The sequence below is a fragment of the Sinohyriopsis cumingii genome, chromosome 5 (genome assembly GCF_028554795.1).
Source record: "Sinohyriopsis cumingii isolate HCF-2022 chromosome 5, ASM2855479v2, whole genome shotgun sequence".
Lineage (NCBI taxonomy): Eukaryota > Metazoa > Mollusca > Bivalvia > Unionida > Unionidae > Sinohyriopsis > Sinohyriopsis cumingii.
In genome coordinates this window covers 111,373,275-111,389,604 of record NC_142965.1, presented here as the reverse complement: position 1 = coordinate 111,389,604, position 16,330 = coordinate 111,373,275, and the positions used below count along the sequence as shown (strand labels likewise).

The 16,330-nt window shown below is 34.7% G+C and overlaps 1 protein-coding gene across 1 annotated transcript in view; it reads left to right on the top strand.

Moving 5' to 3' along the window:
* Positions 1-667: 667 nt before the first annotated feature.
* The window catches only part of LOC149799996 (metalloprotease mig-17-like), a 28,446-nt gene continuing 12,783 nt past the window's right edge, over positions 668-16,330 (top strand). The window contains exons 1-6 of the mRNA XM_089957160.1: positions 668-741; positions 1,367-1,444; positions 4,439-4,593; positions 5,267-5,307; positions 9,932-10,043; positions 12,476-12,643. Coding sequence (XP_089813286.1) covers positions 700-741; positions 1,367-1,444; positions 4,439-4,593; positions 5,267-5,307; positions 9,932-10,043; positions 12,476-12,643 — 596 coding nt within the window. The 5' untranslated portion in view covers positions 668-699. The remainder of the gene's footprint in view (positions 742-1,366; positions 1,445-4,438; positions 4,594-5,266; positions 5,308-9,931; positions 10,044-12,475; positions 12,644-16,330) is intronic.

Below are 16,330 nucleotides of genomic sequence, written 5' to 3'. Positions count from 1 at the left end.
GCTACATATTCTGTCAATACGAGGTATTTAAACAAAGTTGTACCTGGCTCGAGACGCTCATTTTGCAATACGTCCAACACATAACAAATGTAACTTTCGTCTTGACTTTTTCTTTTCTAAGACCGGCATTTACAGTTTGATTGTACTTAGATAATTTTCAGATTTTCATTAAAGTGTAAAAGACCTGATGACCTTTATATAAAGTGAGGTAATAATAGTACCTGGTTAGTATATGTCCGAATCCGAATCGCGTAATAAGGGTTAAAATGTGATGTCGCAAACAAGATACCGACAAACCGGTCGCAATAATGTTTTTTTTTTCTTATTTTTTTTTAAAAATTATTTTAACGTAGCTTTAACATCTTTAGTCATATCACTGCGATGCCTGCAGTGTGGCCGTTTATAACACGCCTAGAACTGGGTCATCATGCCACAGACAAGTAGCATCATGTCCCAACCATTCACATTACTCCGAGATTGCATAGCAATAATTTATTATGCAAGTAAATTTTACTACTGTTTCTGACACAGGGGTAATTTTATTATAAAAATTCTTTTGCGTTACTTCATTATGTCATGTACAAATCATGCTCATGCTCAAACATTGCTAAGCATAGATACGATGTATTTTTCATCTCATCTTGCAGCTATTCCTCCATTGTACCAATCTTAAATCCGCTCGAAAAACGTCGAAAAGTGATGAAAAATATAACAGAATCATTCTCGCACATTATGAACGGGGTAAGTAATACATTATTATCCTTGAACACATTCAAATTCCTTTAATTTGCATTTTTAGATATGTTTAAAAACGCAATGATGATTTGGAATTGAAATGATGTGTGACCCAGCAGGACGTACAAAATCTCTTTTTGTTCGTCGAAGCATTTTAGAGTTACCTGGAAGAGAATCGTTAGACTGAATGTCTTTAGTATAGTCGGAGATTTTGCTTTTTCAGGTATATCTATCTACTTATCATGCAATTTTACTGTGCAGATCCATCTGTAAACAAGTTCCATTTTCCTCCAGTCTGGTAGATATATAAGTCGCATTGTATGATTTAGAAAATGAAATATAAATTCACGTCAATGGGAATTATTCGACTATTTAGACGAGCGTATATCACACTTACTAACCACCGCCATAAGATGGCCAAACTGTCGATATTAATATTGTTCAATTTAGAGAACTTTCCGCATTCGTGATATAATAGACGTTCTTATCGACGCCATATTTATATAATGATGGAAGTTATACTTCCACATTCTGTAACATGAATTAAATAGATTAATCCCTTTTGTACATTTTAATGTTGATATAGTAAATTATAATGAGTGTTAAACCTTTTGTAACTAATGTCGCACAGGTAAACATGCTCTACAAAGGAATCGAAGATCCTGGTATATCAATCAACGTTATCCTTGCCGACTTTATTGTTTTCAAGGTAAGAACTTTTGTTAGCTTGGAATTGCTGCATGACATTGTGTGCTGGTGATATAATGTTGGAATATCTATGAACGCATGATTTAATTGCCAAAACAACGTAATATTTTTAGTTTAAGGTGAAATTGAGCGGAAAACGATTCTAGTGACTTAAACAAGGTCAAGGGTCAGTATAGTTTTCGTATTTATATCAATGAGCAGTCAGTTTGCCGCAGAAAATATGATCTATGTTCGAACTATACATACCTACAAACAGTGTAATGCAATCAATAATTCTCAAATAATGAGAGAGAGAAAGAGAGAGAGAGAGAGAGAGAGAGTTTATGTATGTATGTGTTTGCACTAATATTGTAATGATCTTAGAGTTTAAGATCATTATTATAAATATGAATTTTACAATAATAATAATAATAATAATAATAATAATAATAATAATTATTATTATTATTATTATTATTATTGATTTTATGCCCTAATCCCTGGTATGTGTGCCTCAGTCCAAAAACCACTATTTGTTTAGTTAGGTGCCTTCAGAACAGCTGCTACATTTTTGCGGAGGTTCCTATTTAATTTGTTCAAAACGACCTTTACATATGTGTACGTATTTAAACAAGATAACAACCATGGCTTATTAAACAATAGCGATCTGAAACAAAAAACAAAACAAAACAAAAACTGGTTAGTTAATGTTCCGAAAAAATTCTGAACCCCTATTAGTAAACAACTGAACGAATATCTCTCGTACTGTCAAAATAAAAAAAAAATAAAAAACAAAATGTGTTATAGTCCTGTTATCTCAGTGCTTCTTACGCTTTCTCAAAAGCAATTGAATCCACACTGTTGATTATTCGCAAGATTTAATTATCTCTGTCTCCTCTCCTTTGAAAATGGCTTTCCTATATAGCCAAAACATTACGATACGACGTATACTAAGGTCTGGTGTTGCCAATCTAATTTATTACATAGACTCCTTCATACCAATATTTACTTGACCAAAATACATGGGACAATACTTACAATACCTGTATAAATTTCCATACGAAATACTTGACTATAATTACCCGGATATTATTCACCAATTTTTACCTGATTATAATTACATAGAATACTTATACTTATATAATGCTTACATGACTAAAAATAAATAGGATACTACTTACCAATAGAATTAAAGATTATACTACTTGCCAATGCATACTTGACTAAAATTACATAGGATAGTAATTACCATTATTTGACTAAAATTTCGACCGCTCCGGGGACCTAGTGGTTAGAGTGTCCGCCTTGGATGCGGGAGGTCGTGGGTTCGATCCCCGTTCGAGTCATACGAAAGGCTTACAAAAGTGGTACTAACAGATGCCTCGCATGGCTCTCAGCATTAAGATGTTATTGTTAGGACTGGTCGACCTTGTGTCAGGACATCATGCTACATGTCTGCGGCATGATGCCCCAGAGCTAGACATCACTTTAAACTGCCACACCGCAGACATCGTAGCGATATGACTGAACAAGTATTAAAGCTACGTTACAAATCCTAAGCACACACACACATACACACACACACACACACACTTCATATGACTGCAATTACCATTACTTAAATAAAATAATATAAGATGCTACTTACCAGTGCTTACTGTACAAAGGCTAGATAGGGCATCTCTTACCGACACCTGACTAAACTTACTACTATTACTTGATACACATTACATAGGATACTTCTACAAGTACTTAGAACTATAGAGCAAACAACTTCACAATACTTGACTAAAATTAGATATGGCACTATTTACCAATTCTTGACTAAATTTCATACGATACTATTTATCTGTACTTACCTGACCAATATTGAATAGTGAGACTAATTCTCCCTTGATTAACCTTACATAAAGAACAACTTTTTAATACTTAATTAACTAAAGGCTAGATAACCAGCCGGCTGTAAAATGTCATTCAGAACATATCATGTCCTATATTTTGGGAATATCTAAAAGTAGAAAATGAATTGTACACATTAATGGATGAAGTTACAATACGGCATTCGTGGTTTTACTGAGTTAGGACCATAAAAAGTAAAATAAAGCTTGACGCCATATTACCAATTTCAAAATTCTTTATGCATACAAAGAAACATGTAACAGAGACACTATTTTAACAATCGTATAACAATGCAATACGGAACTGAAAAAGACAAATCTGATAACATGGCAAATAAATAAATGTTCTTGGTTTCATTGCAAAGTAGAATCTGTAATCTATTTTATTTCATACATGATTACTATCGTTACAAGCGATTGTTCCTCTTCCCCCTCTTCCCCCCCCCCCCCAAAGGGATTGGAGTAAAGTACATTGCTCAGGCACACACCACGGTGTCTGACCCAGAACGAGAGTGGGATTCCTTCATGCGTCGGTCTTCAGTCTGGAACGCTAACCATTGATCCATCAGGGCTCCAAAAGAGAGATTTGGGTGAACGGATTCTGTATATATATATATATATATATATATATATATATATATATATATATATATATATATATATATATATATATATATATATATATATAAGGTAGATGTGTAGGTTCACACTAAAAGTTTTATAATGATCAATTCTTTTTTGATTATATACTGGCAAATCAAATGTAATATAGAATATTTTACTTGTTCTTTAGTCTATATATGTACATCCAAGGATTTTGTTTTTTGGTCTTTCATTTTGTGCTAATCATCATACATAGGACTATCTTATATAAGGTAGTATGTATGTTGTTCATTGAATTACAGATACACATGGAATGGGATCATTTTCATTGTAAGAATAAACAGGTTTTATGCCCTTTATGTTCATGGCTATCCAGCGCGTATGATAATAATAAATTAGGAAACAAATCAAAAAGTAATTCGACAACATTTTTATCATTGTCCATTTTGAGTGAAGAGGGAAATCGATTTTCCTTTGTTATAGATAACTTCCATTTGTTTCATATTTTTTTTAAGGGCAACGCCTTTCCACATAAGTCTTCTAATGTGGTGTCAGTTAACGGAACAAAACTCATTAAGGTAGGGCAATATATTAACGATGCTGAAGCGTGGGACAAAGCTGAAGGCGTGAAGAACGCACGAGTCTTCGACACAGGAATTCTCTTTACGCGGTACGCGTATGTACATGGTGCATTATCCTAACATTGAGCATATATATGGAATATACCCCAATTACTCGCCCAATGTATTTCCATCTTGTGAATCAATGCTCATGAAACACTAATTTTCATTTTGTTTTCGATAAAGCTTAATAGTTTGTATAAGAAAGTGTAATTCACCGAATACAACTAATAACTATTGTCTCTGAATATGTGGTTTCTTTGTCGTAATTCTGATTTAGTTTTTCCAAGTATTCATACATATTGCGCTATGGTAATGCAAATATTTCACTCTGATTTCATGTAGCGTATAAATTTGTTCTGAAAAGATTTAAATTACAAAGTGCCACAACTTTTTTTAGATAGAACGGACCTGCAAAGCAAATATTATATAACGTACTTGAAATTGAATTACTATTTACTAAAAATCCTGTGATATTTTTTGTAAAGTTACAATGTTTAGCGCGTTACATTGTGTACACCAGGGATTTATCGGTTGTGTCGTATCTCAGAAGTTATTTATGTTTTTCAGTACATGTAAAAAAAAAATAAGTTATTCGCTGACATCTATCACTCTCATTGAGAATAATGTTAAATAAAACACAAAGCAAACGATTTAGGAATATGTTTGATTCATTATGAGTATGAGTGGAATGCTATAAATCAGGTAGACCTTTTATTTCAGGTACAATCTTTATGGCAAATCCATTGATAATGCTACCACACGTAAGTATCACCACATCCCTCTCTCTCTCTCTCTCTCTCTCTGATAGAAAATCAATTGTCATACATCATAAACATTCTTGATGTAACTAATATAATGCAGGCCACAACCTTGTCATTTATGAGTCAGTATCCGTTTACACTTAGAGCTCAGTTATATTGTCTCTTTTTCATACGGTAAAAGCCGTCAAATGAGTATAAAACATATTTATTATTATAGATGTTTAAAAATGCATTTTGAAATATGTTCTTTTTTACAGCTTCAACTCTCCTCCTTTAAAAAATACCCTTTCATAATAATACTATTCAGTATTTGTAAGATCTTGTATCTGTACATTTTCGCACTAAGACACAAAGTAATACCGTAGGGCACAAACTTAAATTTTCCAGGAAACATGTTATTTACACTTCATTACTTTAAAAATTCATGTGCAGTAAAATAGCAAATTGACTTCATGGACGACATACCGCTTGTAAGTCTATGCCGTAACACCTTGCTAATGGTAAAGGTAGACTTGAAAGGTAGTTGTCTTAGCGCGATAGTCTCGATAATGTGATGGTCATAATGCTAAATGTTAAATTTGGACCTAACTAAGCCTTTGCCGCTGCAGCTGGGTGGTCGTATCACCGGCCTTGCTGCTCAGCGGGTTCGTCTTGTACGTTTTGTTTTACATCATGATTACTGTGGGGAATAACTGCATACATAATTTTGGCATTAAGAACCTGCTAATTTGGACAGGCAGTGGGCAAGACTAAACTTCACCGGAAAGATCTGAGACACTTCCGCGTCTGGAGTCTTCCTACGTATGAGAGAAATAGGGTGGTGGTAATGAACGACCATAGGGCGGAAGTCTACCAAGTTATAGTAAACGGCCAGGGTGGAAGGGTTCCAAGATGAACTCTACGACCACATGTTCGAGAACAAGGCGAGCCATATAGTAACATGGATAAATTGGTCTACAGCCTGGAGAGGGATGAGCTCTACCAGGTTTTTTCTACCCATAATACGCCTGAGATGGGTTGTCGACCTGTGTCTAATATGATAAATGTCTTCCGCTTGAGGGCATCTCCCTTCAACATCACAATAAAAAAAAAATATATTCCACAACATGATGACGAGGAAGTGGATTCATTGTAAGACTAGCTTCAAGCCGTCATTGACCAGACACGCAAAAAAGAGATTCAAGTTATTAAAGGAACTGGAATGTCAAGGGAGGAGAAGATTCGCAGGAAGATTGGTGAGAAGTATGTGATCCATACCGTAATGAACATTCCTTTGAGAGAGGACTCAAGATCCTGGACCTCGCCACGTTCAAAAACCAAGTGCTAAGGAATTCGCTTCGACACTACAAACTCTCTAGAAGTTTGCGCAGTCCAGAAGGAAAACTCCACAACAGGATTGACTACATGTTGTTAAGGACGCGCTTCGCTAACACACGTAGCTTCCCAGGAGCTGACATTCGAAGCGGCACTGATTTATTGACTGTGCAACTCCTTATGAGGAAGACCAAGACGCCACGACAGGTAAGGATCAGGCTGAAACTTGATTAACTTAAAGACCCCACCGTGGCACCAGCATTTGAGTAATCAATAGGAGGCAAATCAGCACCGTTCACAACCACTTCCACATGCCAGTAATAGGCACAGCCAGCGAAAGCATTGCCAAGCATCGTAGGATAGAGAAGCCGTGGTTCACATCAGATAGCTTCGACTTCTGTGATATGAGGAGAAAACTAGGGGAGATCCATCGCAATCCAGGACAAGGCTGGTAAAAGTCTTATAAAATATCAAGAAATTCTTAAGAGATGAACTAAAACTGTTCAGAGCTATACAAGCTGTACCAAACGTCACACTGACCAAAAAGAGACTGACCACCAGATTATCAGGCAAGAAGTAGAGGCTGCAGTAAAGTCAGTATATAGATGGAAGTCTCCAGGGGAAGACAATATACCAGCAGAAATTCTTCAAGGAGGACTAACTATATTATTGATCATCAATTTTAGAATCCTCTGCGAAAAGTATCTGCTGCATCAACATGACCTCTGTCGTGTCTTCACTGACTTCAATGAGGCTTTGGACAAGTTACGGAATGCAGCCATGTCGGCCACCATTTGGATATACAAGATAAGCAAACTAATGTGAAATGATAAATGTACACCACATCCAAAAACATTCTCTCTGGACCTGTTTGCAAATTTCTTCCCTGACAATGAACAATCGATCAGAGATAATCTTGACAGCACAATTTCAGGCCACTCATCATTACCATACAGTTGTGATACAGAATGCACACTGCAACCTTTAACAACATTGAAACATGCTTCTAAAGAATTTTTTACATACAATTCTGATGATGTGTACCCCAAAGTCATGTGAATGCGATCCAGTTCCGACATCTCTACTGCTTGAGCGCTTTGATTCAATGTTGCCTGCACTTACCAATTTTATCATTACTTCTCTCATCCGGGGAATTACCATGTATCGTAAAAAACTGGTAATGTAAAGTCTCTTTTAAGTAACAAACATTTGATCCTAACGATTCAATGAACTACTGCTCTGTTTCTAACCTCTTATTCATGTAAAAATTATGTGAATTTGTTTCTATCCCAACTTGTACCTCATCTGAACTCGAGTGAAATTCAGAATGACTACAGGACAGAGGATTGTGGTATTCCACGTGGATTTACAAGTCGCCAAACATTGGATTTGATCTGGAAATATTATCTTCATGATGCCAAAAAGAACCCTTTCAGCCGACTAGCTCAACAGCTTCGAGAAATACAAGTAAGTGTATAAAATGTACACCGTTGTGTGAAGACAAGTTTGGCTGCCAAATTTTGCAGGTTTTAATGCATAGTCGATAACATCCCCTCTACCGCCCGTCAAAAATATTATTAAAGGTGTGGGGCTGATTTATCGGCTTAGAAAGAATAACGTCCGATGCCTTGGAAGACTATGAAGGCACTGCCAGTATCAGAGGTAAAACAATCAGCAACCTGCACTTCGCTGATGATATATATAACTTAGCAGGAGATGAAGAAGAACCGGGAACCTTAGTGAACCGTCCCAACCAAGCGTTACTAAAACAGGGGATGGCAATCAGGGCTGGAAAGACCAATCTAACGACAAACAACTCGAGTTGCATCCAGAAAGAATAAAAGTGAATGGACACAAGCTTGGCACAGAGCCAAGCGTCAAATATCTCTGTTATTGCCTTTGATGACGGATCAAAATAAACATAAGGTTCTTTCCAGGATTGGAGCAGAAAAAACTGCACTGGCTAGGATGAAGCCTATTTGGAAGGACAACAACATCAAGCCACATGCGCTCCATCGTTATGTCCATATTCCTGTATGCATGTGAGACATATAAACTGACAGCAGAACTAGAGAGAGGAATCGATAATTTAGAAATGACATGTTACCAAAGAATCCTGAAAATCTTATACTTGGACCACGTATCTAATGAGGAGGTGCGATTGGAGTCCAAGGTACATTATGTCTTTATGAAGATCTGTTGACGAAAAGAAAGAAACGCAGACTAAGAGGGTATGGTCATGGCTTACTCTCATCCGGTTTGTCGAAGATACTAACTGGCACAAAGTAGACAAAAGAAGACAAGGGAAGATAATATTAAAGAGTGGACAAACATGGACTTTGCAAGGTCCCAGATAATGGAATGAGATTGTCCAAAAGTCATCAATGGCGCCACTACGACCAGTCAGGTTACAGAAGAAATGAAAAAAGAAGACATTTTATCATCATAAAAATAGGAGTGCGATTAAAAGTTTAAATATTCACCTTGAGACTTGGTTAAACACTATGACAGAATGGCTATTCTCGGCATTAAATAAATTTTGTTCTGGTCTAATTTCAGTTCTGAGTAATATCTTTAATTTTAGTGTTAGGAACACATTTTATGTTAACTTGTTTGTTAGGATGATAAGGAAGCTTTTAACTGTCAGCCGTTATACAAAGTCGACATACATCCAAGTGCAGTTTGGCGTCTTGATACCCTTCAAGCACACACACACACACACACACACACACACACACACACACACACATATATGGGCATGATTTATCGGTTTAGAAAGAACCCTTTCAGCCGACTAGCTCAACAGCTTCGAGAAAGTGTATACAATTTTAAATTTTGATTTTGAAATGTGAATCAGATATATATATATATATATATATATATATATATATATATATATATATATATATATATATATATATATATATATATATATATATATATATATATATATATATAATACATTTACACAAATCAATACTTTTGCAATTATTTAGCGCTGGTATTTACATCCAGCTGACTGGATGTTCGTAATGATGCAGTATATGTGACATCCAGATTTGTTAGTTATATCCCCCATGTGTATCAAGTATTTCTGAGGATTATTAACTTTTGTACAGCAATCTAATTTAGCTAAGTACAGCAAATCTAGAACTGTTGTAAAGGTCTTCACTGTTCAGACTATATATATATCTGTGTGTGTGTATGTGTGTGTGGTTGGTTTGTGGTGTGTGTGTGTGCATTTATCTTGAACAAAATCATATTAGAATTTGATTATAATATTCATCCTTCTCATTTTTCTTTCTTTTAGGTGGTTATGCCAACATAAATGGCGTATGTAAAATCGGTGAAAGAATGGTGATTGTTGAAGCACGTGGTCTTTTCTGGACCGTATTTATAGCAGCACATGAGCTTGGGCACAAGTAAGTGATTCGGCTGGCGACCATTCTGTCCCGTATTTTTACGTTATATCGTTCAGCACTTATGGTATCCCTTCCTGATTATCCACATGAGCAACAATACAGGACCGCCAACGCGATGGCAGTGGGTTTCTTCTCGGTGTCTGATTTCCTATGCAAAACGTACCAATTAGCTTTATTTTCCGGTCGTCTAACATGGTTAATATTCAGTGGATGTAAATTACATTAAAGTATATTTTCCAACTGACCTCTCGGATTTGGGAAAATTCCCTGCTAACTTCTGCCGTGGCTATTTTTATACGATCACATTTTTCAACTCTCCGTAAGGAGAGATAATGTTAATTACCTGAGAACTATGAAAAAAAGATTTTGAAATGTGAATCAGAGTTGATTGACAGATATTTTATTAGCAAATATTAAAGATACAAAGTCTTTGAAGAATATATTAATTATTGTGTAAACCAGAAACGTGACAAATTTAATCTCCCCTGAGCAGGCTTGACTGACAGAACATATGTAGAAACACACGTGCAATGTTACGAACATTTATAAATTCGAGGATGATTAGCTTTATTGGCAGTTTTTCCTGATAAACTTTTCAATTAGTAGCTCGGAAAATGTATTACGTAGTAGGTACAGTGAGGTATGTATACTAAAGAGTCGAGCTAACCGGCTATTCAATAAGCAGAAAGTTAGGTCTTTTGAAATATAAGTATATATGAATCCTGCTTTTAAATTATTGTTAGGTGTTAAAAAGTGTCAATGTGCGTTCAATACTAAAACACCACTTTGGGATGATGTTGAATTCATTCAATTGCATTCTGCATTGTGTCATTGTGAAACGTCAGGACTATTGGTACATTAATACATCCCAAGAATATGTGCACATTAGCAGATTCGTGAAGTTTTTGATTCACTCGAAAACAATATATTAAATTGGACCTGAGTTAGGATATATATGATGAGTAGTGATTCAGTTCTCAAAACTGAAAATTCCTTTTAAATTCTGCACTTTGTAACTTTGAGGAATGAATGATTTGTTTATTTACCACTAATGTTGTGCAACGTCGCTCTCTTAGTATGAGGGGTGGTTAATTGAATTATGGCTGCCGTTTTCTAGAGGATGACCTCCCTCGATATTATAGCCCTGTGAGAGTGGACGATATAATTTCAAGAGAGAACTGAGCAAGAATATTGTGAAGAAATAATAAAATACGAGCCCCCTTAGACATAAAAAAATTACAAATTTAATCAAAACAAATCAAAAGCAGCAATTCCATTTCAATCTAAATTATGTCAACATAATTTAATAGCGGTATCTAAATTGGATATATTTCATCATCATAACGAGTGGTGAAAAGAGCACAATGTCCACGACTGATTGCCCATTGATCGTGTATCAACGTCTTCCTGTTTTCTCGAGCCTTCCTATTCTCTACGCTTTACCCTTCCTGGACTCCCTAGTTTTTTTATTCTGAACTTGTCGCTACTTTTTCTTTGGACTTCCGTCTTCGGACTGTCCCGTCTCTCCCCAGAAAGCTGTTCCTTAAAGAACAAAATTGTCCTTAAATCTTTGTATGTACCACTTTCCACATGTACATACAATTCCATCACTTACGTTACTCAGAAGCATATTAGCTATCCACACCGCATAAATTCTCAACTAATCCGATAGAACGTCACCCTCGCTTCACAGCGACAGGCCGTAATTAACCCATTAGCGATATATCTCACGTTACCGTATCTCTTTACCTACGCTACCACATGCTTGATTACTATTGCATAAAATTCACCAAATTCTTGCTCACAGCAATCCCTAACTTAGAAGATTATTTAAACATTACAAAATAAGATATAAATATGAGATTATCGTTAACTCACGATAATCAGTATCGTCCTAACAGACAAAGAAAATTATTTCATATAACCCTATGAAATCCTACACATATGAAAACTTGGATAGCATGCTATCGCCAATTCTATCAATGAACTAGTAACCGTAAAATTAAAGAGATAGATTGCATAACAACTCTGCCAGCAACGGATTTCCATGAAATTGAACAAACAATACATAATATGAATCCTAGTCATATCAACCACATATGCATAAAACAAACAATTAAAAAGTAGAAAAATTACATGAGAGATTAAAATTGCGTACCTTAATGCTGTTCTCTTTCAGAAAATGGACAATATGGCATATGACAGAATATAAACGATTTTAGTATAAGCTCTTGAAAATTAAGATATTCAGTCATTTTAAATTGTTGTAATGTATAACCTACAAAGCGATAAGGACGATGTTACTATCACAAATTACATATATTATCACACACACACACACACACACACACACACACACACACACACACACGTATGTGTGACTTTTGCTCTGTAATTTATATTCAGGCGGTCTCCTGCTTCTTTTTTTCCAGTCTTGGAGCATATCACGATGGCGAAAAGAGTGCTAAAGCTTGTAAGGCTGATGATAATTTTATTATGAGTAGCTTATTAACAGGCACGGACATAATGACATCTTCCAGAAACCCCTGGCTTTTCTCCAACTGCTCTGTGAAAGCGTTCAAGGATACACTAAAGCATAAGTATTTACAATATATTTAGGGGCACATCAAATAATAAACTTGCATTCGTTTCAGGATTCCTCAAATAGAGGTAATGGACTTGACCGGAAGCTGTTGAGTAGGAATACTATTTTAAGTATGCACTTTATGAAATTTGATCCTTTGGGCCCTATTACCAACACGTTGTATATCAGCGCATAAGATTAAGATTGTGTAAATGATATATGCGGAGAAATATTATCCTGACGTATGGAATTTTGTTTCGTTTATAAATAAATCATGTACCCTGCGAAATTGTTGAATCAAAGAAATATAGTTACTTGGATTCAGTTGGAAATACAATGAGATTGATTAATGTATCCCTTTTCTTTGGTTATATCAATAATTTTATCTTTCGGGAAACTTCAGATTGTGCAGATGAGTTCACTTCCTCATTGTTTATCCAGTTAAATTAACAACTACTGACTCAGTTCTGAAAAGGACGAGATAAAGATACAGATAAGCTTGTAACAAGTTTGGAATGCTTGTACAATACTGAGAGCTTTAAAACATTTTTAAAAAGAGTCAGAACATTAGAAAGCAATCTCAGGATTCGTCAATATTATTGGCTTATATTTTGCGTCCCCTATCGTAAATGGTCGCACAATTTAGTATTTAGTATACGCTGCAAATGCCTCCCTCACAAATTGAATTTCAACTATTATTCATCTTTGTCATAAACAATATGCCGAAAGTGAAACACGTGTCGAAATATTAAACGAAAGTTGATAGAAGTGACTATATATGCACGTTCAAATGTGATAGAACTCCTTACCCAAGTTAGTTTTAAAGATCGCACAATTATCGTTATTATTTTCAAGTCGCCTTACAAAAATCTGTGCGCACAATTTTTATTGTGATATTTTCCACTACATAATATTAATTTATGGAAAACTTTAAAAGCTTACTTTTTGGATGGTTTAGTAAATTTAGTAATAAAGGAGGAGTCTTACAAAGGGCCAAATATGTCTCACCTTCAAGTTTTCCAGATCGAGAATGCCATTTGTTTGACAACTGTAAAAGTAAATATTTATCGTTTGCTTTCACAGTTAAGAGGGACCACATCATTTAACTCTACAGGATATGTGACACGTAGACATGTACAATGAGGTGCATTCCAATGTAAATTGTGCTCTTGACAGTATATAATGTTTACCTATTTACAGTAACACAATATTTAATATTTTTGAAATGCTTAAACATGGGTGCTGATATAAACGTCATCTTTTGAAGTTTATTTTATTGTAAACTTCCCATCTTATTTAGCTACAGTTAACATCATTTTATTTGTATTATTTATATTTTCCTAGTTGCATAGATATTTAGAAGCTCTTTCCCCGTCTTCACATCATCTTCACTTGATGATACATTCCGATAATTTCAAAATAATTTCTACTGACTGGGATTTTGTATTTCAAATGCATGAATTTTATTGGTATTGTTCTCTTCATGTAAAAGATTAATACAATTTATAATTTAATGTTTTCTATACGAAGTACTGGAAATAGTTGCATCTCTTCCATTTGATAAAGTATTTTAAAATATAACTGATCATCACTATGATCTAGCAATCATATAGATACCTCTAAGCTATCGAGCTGAGGTCTTAACAGTAGAATATATATATATATATATATATATATATATATATATATATATATATATATATATATATATATATATATATATATATAAGAAGGAATGGTCAGTTCTATAAGTTGGTATTATACAGGCATCATTTGGCATAAGAAGAAATCTTCCCAACTATTTTTGCTTCATGTAGTTGGTTTTCAACCTTGTGTATATTTTTGTATCTAGATCTCTTGATCGACATCTATCAACATGAATATATTGAGCGCAACTATAAATTACTGCATATCTCGCCTTTGAATATTTAGTAGGTATAACTATATGCAAAACGTATATAAATTAAAACTATCTTGATGTTACTTCCAACAATTATGTGCTGATTCTTGTACGTTTGCAATAGCATGTCTTATTTCGGTGTACGTTTGTCCCGTGTCGAGGACCATACATGTGTGTAAACATAAGTGTGAACCTGGAGTTCTGAGATGAATTATGTAAACATATGCTGTTTACAAGTTGTATTTGAGTTCACTTACTATAAGGTAAACTTAAAGGAAAAAACGGAAGATACAATCATCATCGCAAGATGATCCTATAAATGTCTCCGATATTTTGTATAGATGCGTTGGACATTTGCTTTTCATTTTCTGCCTAATCAAATACTTATAGTCATTGGCTTCTATCAACGAACACCATGCAATCAACTGAAGCGATTTTCAATGTGGTATCCATTGTTATTATTTTAAAATTATTAACTTTTGACCTAGATGGATACAATATTTCTGGTGTGTGCAGTGGCATTCTTATCTAAGCTGCAATATTAGACGTCTCATTTATTCGTCTTTGAGTATATACATTTAGAAAATCCTTATTGTCTTGAATACAGAGAAAAAAAGATAAGTGATAATATAAAGAGAATGTAAAAATGATCGTTAAACCTCAGTCAGTAATGAAGGATAAGTAGCTTGAGTTTGCAACAAATGTTTTGAAAAATATTTTAGACGATGCTGAGTCATTCAGTCGGAAGACTGTTTGCGAATGATGTGATTATTGTTACGCCATGCAAACATGTAAGTTATCGTTTTAGGTCTTTAAAACTAACTCCACACAATTTCATTATTAAACAAATTTTGACTAACCAAAAAGCATTTTTTCTATGCAGTCTGTTTCATCACGGTTCTGTTAATGTTGATTGAGACGTTGTTTTTGGTCAAACAGCGGATAGTCCTTCCACTCGAACTTATGAAAACAACTTTTACAATTATATGGTCCACGTCATAGACATGGATTGTATATACTTATAAGTCCTTAAGCACGCTTTTAGATGATTTGAAAAACATAAAAAGACTGGTCTTCTAGCCTTTTTCTGAAATACGAAAAGCTGAAATAATGTTGTCAAGAAATGATGCTAATTTTGATAATATATTAATAAAATTCTCCATTTTGTACTAACAATGCCTGGGTCAAAATTATATTTACTGAAAGAGACATAAAGGGTATGAACCAATTCTAGGTCAAGGTGATAGGTGTCTCTACTTCATTAAATATTATATATTAGGGTCCATCTTGAAAGAAGTGGCGCTCTGAACAGAGCCGCCGTGTTTCCCAGTTCATCAGGTAACCATACTTGCTTATAATACCCTGCTGATGACTTTTTGATTGAAGTGAACGATGTTATTAGGGTCAGATGCTGATTTAAAAATAATTTCCTTCTCTGACGAATCAAATTAGATAAGAGAAAATGGATGATACTTGATCAGCACAAGTCACATATTGCTTTGCCAAACTGATCGCTGAAAATAACTGAAATTATGTCAGTGATATGTCGAACCATAAAATTAATAGTTTCATGAATTCTTATATTATTCATAATTAACTTAGATTTTTTGTGTGCTGGTGGGTTTTCCCTATAAAAGTCATGGCCAATTGCGTGCAAGTGTTAGTGGACTCTTTCATTATGTATTTTGAGACACCTCGTTTGATCTGACTTTAGTGGGAGGAATGATTTATGTTAGTCACATTACGAGGAGGTTAGTGTTAAACTTGTATGGCCTGAGGTAATTATTCTGAGAGACAGACTGA